The 8,255-nt window shown below is 69.9% G+C and overlaps 1 protein-coding gene across 1 annotated transcript; it reads right to left on the minus strand.

Moving 5' to 3' along the window:
• Window positions 1-1,480: 1,480 nt before the first annotated feature.
• SLC6A8 (solute carrier family 6 member 8) lies at window positions 1,481-7,587 on the minus strand. The gene is made up of 14 exons (XM_063347978.1): window positions 7,334-7,587; window positions 6,822-7,040; window positions 6,255-6,386; window positions 5,324-5,597; window positions 5,109-5,241; window positions 4,718-4,852; window positions 4,530-4,633; window positions 4,322-4,446; window positions 4,123-4,235; window positions 3,896-4,033; window positions 3,465-3,567; window positions 3,276-3,376; window positions 2,895-3,065; window positions 1,481-1,989 (listed from the first exon to the last, which is right to left on the minus strand). The coding sequence occupies exons 1-14, from the start codon at window positions 7,425-7,427 to the stop codon at window positions 1,858-1,860; spliced, it is 1,974 nt and encodes a 657-aa protein (XP_063204048.1). The 5' UTR covers window positions 7,428-7,587; the 3' UTR covers window positions 1,481-1,857.
• Between the last annotated feature and the right edge of the window lie 668 nt (window positions 7,588-8,255).

An 8,255-nucleotide genomic window follows, 5' to 3' on the forward strand; every position in this document is an offset into this window, starting at 1 on the left:
CAGGGGTGGGCACGGCACGCTTCAAGTCCCCTCGAGTGGGGTCGCGTGGGCACTACAGGAAATCTGTGGGGCAAGCCTCGGCAGCAAAGGGGCCCCCTGGCACCCCCTTATCCCCGCTGTCGTCTACCTCTCCTTTGCCCACTGCCGCCCAGTCCCTGAGCTCTCACGGTCGGTGCCGGCAGCGCCCCAACGCCAGCCGGCAGCCGTGACTCTTACGAAGGGGTGGTGGGGCCGGGGCGTGCTGCGGCATGAAGCGAGGGTGATGACGATGCTCGCCCCCGCGCCCAGCCCCGGCCCCGCGCCGGTGACGGGGAGACAGCCAGGTCCCGCACGGTTGCGTGGTAGCCGGCGCACCGGGATGCCAGCCGGTCCCGCAGACCAGCCCTGCCGGAAAGTCCTGCCGCACCCCGGGTACGCGGCACTCCAGCGCTAAGAGTCACCAGCAATTATCAGTGATGCTTCTGCCCTACCCGTGCTAATTACGGTGTGTGTTGCCGGTGGGGCAGGAACTGCCGGCTCACCCCAGCGGGGTGAGAGGGTATCGCGGTGGGATGAGCCGGCGCCCCGAGACAAACCCCTCCGGCACCCAGGACATAGCATCGCTGCCCCAGCCCCCTGCCCAGGGATGGCTGGGGCAGGTGGTGGCACTTCTCCCGCCTTGTCCCTCCATGGGCAGGATGGCCACAGACCACCCGAGGTGGCCACGGCGCTGCTGGAGGATGACGGGTGCCAGCGCTGGGCATGGTGGGATGCTGATGGCTGGGCAGGGCACAGGGATGGCGGGTAGCCACCCTAAGCACAGTGTGCTGGGGGCTTCCTAGGGGCACGGTGTGCATCCCCATGGCATGGACTGGAGCTGGCCTCCCCGCGAGCTGCCAGTGTGGGGCACAGGGGACTGGCACCCCCCTGGGGCCAGGGTCAGGCAGCTTGAGGGGTCTGGGGCAGGTCGAGCCTCTGGCTTCTCCCAGCTGCGTGCCTGGGTGCAAGGGCTGCCTCATCCCCTCGTCCCTGCAGCCCTCCCCAGCCCGGGGCTGTACCTCCGGCACAGCACAGGGTCTGGAGAGCCCCAGAGTTGGCATGAGCAGCTCCCGGTGGGATACGGCTAGATCCTAACGCACCCCTGCAGCCCCTGCTGTGGGCTGGGGACAGCCAGGACCCCAAATCTGTCCCCTGGGGTCAGCGTGGGGCCGGGAAGCAGGGCAAGGCCCGGCTGTGTGGGGTGCCCCAGTCCCGCAGGAGAACCTGGGTTTGGTACAGCCTGAGAGCACCCACGTCCTGCGGTGGAGGAGGATGGAGACCCTGCTGCTCCATCAGCTCGTGCCCCCTGAGCCACCCCAAGAGAGGAACCCAGGCGTCCTGGCATCCCTGAGCCCTGTCCCCCCCCAGAGCCCTGTCCCTCCCAGGTAGGTGCCAGCCCACATCTCGCCCCCCCAGCTGCCCGCCGCTGGTGCCCCCCTTCCCCTGCCCGCGGTGCCGGGGCTGCCAGGGTCTCCCAGTTTATTGCCAGATGTTGGGGCGGTCGGGGTTACACCAGACAAACGCTACAGGAAGCGGTTAGTGAGTGGGGAGCCGCGGGGGCCGCGGGCGGGGGGCTGGGGAAGGGCTGTCCCGCTTGCTCCCCCGGCCCACAGCCTCCCCGCCAGCCCCCCCGGGCTGCCACGCTCCCCCGCACCGGGGACCCCTCCCGCTCCCTGCGGCCGCCCCGGCCCCGCGGCCCCCAACGGCCCCTGCCTTGCAGTCATGCACCCCCCTGTGCGGCGAGGCCGGGGTGGCGTGGGGGGCGCGGGGCAGCGTGGGTGGGAGGCGGTGCTGGCATTATTGCTATGGCGGGCGGGAGCAGCGCGACCCTCCCCACGCTCAGATCACAGTCTCGAAGAGCGTCGCCTTCTCCTTGGGGGGCTCTGGGGCCAGCAGCTTGGCTTCTGCCTCGGGCGTCAGGTACTCCAGGTGGTGGTGGCCCCAGATCGGAGTGGTCAGGAGCTGCCAACGCTGAGGGGACGCCGTGTCAGCACCCAGGGATGGCAGCACCGGGGACTGCCTGGACCCGGCGCAGTGCATCGCCCCGGTGCATGGGGACGGGACCAAGGTGGGGACAGGGGTGGAATTTGGATGGGGATGGAGGTGAGACTGGGACGGGGAAGGGACTGAAATGGGGTTGAGAGAGGGAGAAGGATAGCATGGGGACAGGGATGAGATGGGGACAGGGATGGGACCAAGGCAGTGATGGGATTAAGACAGCGATGTCAGCAAGGATGGGATTCGTGTGAGGTTGGGAGTGAGACAGTGATGGGGACAGGGATGGGATTCAGATGGGAGAGCAATGGGGACAGGAATGGGACGTGGATGGGGACAGGGATGGGATTCGGATGGAATTCAGATGGGAGAGCAATGGGGACAGGAATGGGACGTGGATGGGGACAGGGATGGGATTCGGATGGGATTCAGATGGGAGAGCAATGGGGACAGGAATGGGACGTGGATGGGGACGGGCGTGAGACTAGGATGGAGATGGGATTGAAATGGGATTGAGGCAGGGACAGGGATCGCATGGGGACCGGGATGAGATGGGGATGGGATTGAGACAGTCGTGGGGACAGGGACAGGATTTGTCTGGGAATGAGAGGGAGAGGGATGGGGACGGGGACGGGATTCGGATGGCGATGAGCGTGAGACAGCGATGTGAGCAAGGATGGGGTTCAGGCGAGGTTGGGAGCGAGACAGGGGTGGGGGCAGGGACAGGCTTTGGCTGGGGACGGGACTGAGACGGCAATGTGCACAGCGCTGGGATTGGGATGGGGATGGGATGGGGACAGGACCGAGAGGGCGACAGGGACAATGACGGCCGAGACGCGCTGGGGACGGAGGCAGGAGGTCTGCCGCCGCGCTGCCCTCACCTCGCGCAGGGAGCCTTTGCAGCGCAGGAGCTTGTAGATGACGGTGCAGGGGATGCAGAGCATGGAGGAGAGGGCCAGGACCCAGCCGATGGCGTCCCCCCACCACGGGTACACGTACGTCTTGTTGTAGGTCAGCGGCTTGTAGTTCACCACGTGGAACACGAAGATGCCCTGGGCGGAGAGAGCGGGGCCGGGGTGAGCTCCCGCGGGGGCAGGGGGCTGCCAGCCCCTGACCCTCCCAACCTGTGTCACCCCACGGGCCGCGACGTGCGTGTCACCCCGTGGCTGCCGTGCCCGAAGCAGCCACCTGGGGGAGCCCGGTGCCCGTGGCGCTGGGCCGGGGCAGCGGGCACAGCCACGCACACGCGTGTCCCCGCTCACCACGCAGACCAGCGGCGTCACCACGGCCCAGCACCACTTCATGAAGGGCAGGGGCCGGTAGCCGATCATGCGGGCCACGTCGTCCATGAAGCGGTCAGCACCTGCGGGGAGAGGGGGTGTCAGCCGGGGTCCACGGGGCACCCGCGTCCCCTTGTGTCGTCCCCCTCCCCGTGGTCCCCCTGGCCTCACCGTAGACCCAGGCAATGACCACGCACTCCCAGAAAGCTTGCCACAGCAGCGTGATCCCGCTGGCCGAGTAGTTGTCAAAGAGCTGGAACACGTACATGCCGCCCTGCCGGGACGGCACCACGCGTCACCGGGCCTGTGCCAGCTGCCGCTGGCGCAGGCACAGCCTTGCCAGCACCAGTGCCCCACCTGGCACGGACACCCTGCGTGCCACGGGCACCCTGTGCTCCCACAGCTCCCCCAGGATGACAGGCATCCCCCACGGCCACAGGCACTCCCATGGCATGGGGACCTCCACAGCGACGGGCACCCCCCGCTGCCGTGGGTGCAGCAGCCCCGGGGAGCTCCCACCCCACGCTGGGACCCTGTGGGAGGTGACGTCCCAGTGGCCCGGCGTGGAGCCAGCTGGCCGGTGTCCCTGCTGCATCCCCCACCTGCGTGACCATGGAGAGGTCGATGAGGCAGCAGACGACGCAGCAGATCGCGGCGGTGAGCTCGCGGCGCAGCGAGCCGGCCCCCGGCTGGGGGAACAGGTCCAGGATGCCCGTGATGAAACCCTCCACGCCGACAAACTGCAGCAGAGAGCGGGGCTCAGTGGGGACGTGCCACCCCGACCTGTCCCCTTCCCGTCCCCTCCCCGTCCCCCTGCCCGCCGCTGCACCTGGCTGTCCAGCCCCAGCACGAGGAGCATGAAGAAGAAGAGCGTGGCCCAGAGCGGGGACAAGGGCATCAGCGTCACGGCTTTGGGGTAGGCGATGAAAGCCAGCCCAGGGCCTGCGGGAGAGCGAGGTCAGCGGTGCCACCCCAAGCAGGGACACGGGGGACACAGTGCCAGCGGGCACCCGCTGCCCAGCGCTCACCGGACTCGGCCACCTTGGAGATGTCCACGCCTTGCTCAGAGGCCATGAAGCCCAGCACGGAGAAGACGACGAAGCCGGCAAAGAAGCTGGTGGAGCTGTTGATCACGGCCAGGATGTAGGCATCCCTGCGGGCAGAGCGGGTCAGGGGCTGCCAGGGGGCACCGAGGGGACACGTTGGGGGGACACCCCACAGACGGCACAGCCCTACCTGTAGCAGTTGTTGTGGAAGCGGTTGTAGCTGCCCAGTGCGGTCAGGGCGCCCAGCCCGATGGCGTAGGAGAAGAAGATCTGGGTGCCGGCGTCAATCCAGACCTGGGGCACGAGGGAGGGTGTCGGGGAGGGTGCCGGGGGGATGCCCAGCACTCAACCCCCTCCCGCCCTCCCCACTGCCCTCACCTGCGCCTCGGCCAGCTTGGACCAGTCGGGTTTCAGGTAGTAGACGATGCCGCCCAGTGCCCCGGGCAGCGTCACCCCATGGACCAGCAGCAGGATGAGGACCACGTAGGGAAAAAGTGCCGTGAAGTAGACAATCTGCAGAGGAGTGGGTGCCGGTGAGACCCCCCCCGGGCCGGGACTCTCCGTCATGTGCCACAGGTGTCCCAGCAGGACCAGGGCTCAGGGATGTCCCCATCAACTGGTGGCACGTCCCAGACAGATGTGGGACAGAGGGCCTTACACCCCCGTGGGCTGCAGCACAGGAGGGCAGGATTCGGGAGTGTCGTGAGCCACAGTGCTATCCCCACATGCCGGTGGCCCTGACGCGTCCCCCCCCTCCCACCAGCGTCACCTTCCCAGTTGACTTGACGCCCTTCCAGATGCAGAAGTAGACGACGACCCATGTGGTGACCAAGCAGAGGATCATCTGCCAGTTCATCTCCCCCGGCTCGCTGAGGTCCCCCGAGAGCCGCAGCACCTTGTTCCTGAAGAGCGGGGCCATGCTGAGTGCCGGCACGACCCCCCCAGCCCCGGGCGAGACCCCACCACCCTGGTGCCCACACTCACTCCCAAAACTCGATGACAGGCGAGCGCTTGTTGGCCAGGTCGGCACAGCTGAGGTTGAAGGACCCGGTGCCGGCGCTGGTGTTGGCGGTGCCATTGAGGCAGAGCTCGAGGTGGAAGAGCTCGGTGCACTGCTCAGTGTTCCAGGGGTGGCCGCAGGTGGCCCAGGGCAGGGTGTCCGTCAGCGAGTGCACCAGGTAGAAGAGCCCCCACACCAGGATCATGATGTAGTAGGAGTTGCAGAAGAAGACGATCACCATGGAGGCCAGGCCCAGACCTGCGGCACAGGGAGATCAGAGCCCGCGGGCACCCACCGGCACCCAGATGGGAGAGGCAGTGGGATGGGGGGGGTGCTCTCAGGGATGTGGCAGGACATGGGGTGCTGGTGGGGATGCAGGGAGCCAGCACCCCAGGGCAGGAGCGGGGGGAGCTGATGGGGATGCAGGGATCTGTCTGCCCCGGGTAGGACAGGGGGGAACGGGTGGGGACGGGAAAGGGGGAGCTGGCAGCCCAAGGGGACATGGGGAGCCGGCGGGGACAAGACAGGGGGAGGTGGCAGCAGGACCGGGTGGGGACAGCCGGCAGCATGGCACAGGACCGGGGGGACCTGTCAGCTCCCGGGGAAGCCGGCAGCAGGCAGAGAGGCTGGCAGCACGTAGGCAGGTGGGGCTGGGCAGGGCAGCGCAGGGTGCCACGGGGCACGGGCGCAGGCAGCTGCCACCCTTGGCCGGGGCGCAGGGTAGGAGCGGGAGGCGGGCAAGGTGCACGGGAGCAGACAGGGCAAGGGCAGGGTGCTGCCAGCCCCGGCTTGCAGCCGGTGCCCCACGCAGGGTGCTGCCAGCCCGGCACAGGGTGCCAGGGGCCACGGGCAGGGTGCAGGGTGCCAAGGGCCACGGTCAGGGTACAAGGGGCCACGGGCAGGGCGCGGCGTTACCCTTGAAGAGGGGGGCGATGTTCCAGGCGGCGATGCCCCCCTGCTTCATGAACTGCCCCAGGGCCACCTCCAGGAAGAAGACGGGGATGCCGCCCACGAAGACGATGAGCAGGTAGGGGATGAGGAAGACGCCTGGAGCCGGAGGGGGACACGACACGGGGCTGGCTCAGCCGCCGCCGCCGCCCCCCCCGCGCCCCCCCGGGCCCCCCCTTCCCTCCCCGTGCCGCTCACCCGGGCGCAGCGAATGGCGAAGGCGCCTCCGCGCCCTCCCCTCGCCGTGCTGCCGATGTAGGTCAGGGCGGGCAGGTGGCGGGGGGCTCCCCACGGACCCCCAGCCCGGTGTGTGACACCAGACACGCGTGGGGTGGCCCACGAGCCACAAAGGCAGCCCCTTGCCCCGGGGAGATGCGGGGTGGGCTGGCCCACCGGGGGGTGATCCCACGCACACGCTGTGGGGTGGAAAGTGAGGTGCTCCCACGCACCGTGCAGCGTCCCCCCCTTGCGCTGTGGGATGCCCCGCCCCACATCGCGCCGTGGGGCACTCCGTGGGGCGGGCGCGGGTCTCACCTCCGCCGTTCTTGTAGCACAGGTAGGGGAAGCGCCAGACGTTGCCCAGCCCCACGGCGAAACCCACGCAGGACATGATGAAATCCATCTGCCGGGTCCATGTCTCCCGCTCGGGGGCGGCCGCTTTCGGGGGGCCGGGGGGTCCCACCAGCGGTGCCGTCACTGCCCGCTCCTCGCCCGCCGCGGGGGGCTCCGCGCCCTCCGCCTCCCCGCGACCCTCTGCCGAAACGGGGGGGGGGGAGGCCCACGCTGCCGTCACGCGTGTCCGTGGGGGCGCGGAGTCGGGGTGGGGGGGAGGCGCGTGGGGGGGTCCCCCCGCGCCTCCCCCCCCCCTCGACTCCGCGCGTGGAAGCGTGACGTCAGATGTCAGGCCGGCGCGTGACGTCACAATGCAGAGTAGTGACTCACCCCGCGGCGGCGGGAGGGGGCGCGCCGCGGTCGCGCGTGGCCGTGGCCCCCCCCGCTTTACCCCCTTCCCCATCCCCATCCCTCCCCCAGCGCTCCCCGCTTACCGGAGCCCGCGGGGGCAGAGGCGGCGGCGGCGGCGTCGCGTCGCGGGGCGGCGGGCGGCTGCGGGGCGGCCGTGTCGGCGGGGACGGGGGGCATGTCGCGGGGGTCCGGGGAGCGGGGGCGGGTCGGGGGCGGCTCCGTGGCCGTGGGGAGGGAGGGGGGCTCAGAAGCAATCCACGAAGCACTTGAAGGTGAGTCGGAAGAACCTCATTGAGGGCGGCGGGGCGCGGCGGGGGGGGCCGGGCCGGGCGGGCGGCTCAGAGCCGGGCTGCGGGGCCGGCGCCGCGCGGCCGCTCCGGGGCTCTCTGCGCCGCGGCACCGGGCGGCGGCGGAGGCAGCGACCGGCCGCACCGCCCCCCGAGCCCCATTGGACGCGCCGCCCGCCCGCGGCTTGACGGGACTTGCAGTCCCGCCGCACCGGCACCGGCACCGGGGCCAGGCGGGGGCAGAGGGACAGAGGGCGCGTCGCGGAGCACCAGGGGATACCGGCGAACGGGGCGTCACCGGGGGATACCGGGCGCCGGGGACACTAGACGATAGGGAACACAGCGGGGACGGGGCGCACCGGGGGACGGGCGCCCTACTGGCATTAGGGACACCGGGGGACACCGGGCATTAGAGCACCGGGACTTGCCGTCCTGCCACACCAGCCCGCACCGGGGGACACCGGGCGAGGTGGTGTCGGGACTTGCAGTCCTGGCACACTGGCGCGAGGGGATACCGGACGGCAGGGTGTACCGGGCACAACAGGCACTTGCAGTCCCGCTGTATCGGTACCGGGACACACTGGGAGACACCGGGTGCTGGGACTTGCAGTCCCGCTGCACTAGCACCAGGGCACACCAGGGGACACCAGGCACTATGGCGGTGGGACTGCACCGGGGAACACCGGGTGACAGGGCGCAGCCAACCACAGAGCACACT

The sequence above is a fragment of the Chroicocephalus ridibundus genome, chromosome 10 (genome assembly GCF_963924245.1).
Source record: "Chroicocephalus ridibundus chromosome 10, bChrRid1.1, whole genome shotgun sequence".
Classification (NCBI taxonomy): Eukaryota; Metazoa; Chordata; class Aves; order Charadriiformes; family Laridae; genus Chroicocephalus; species Chroicocephalus ridibundus.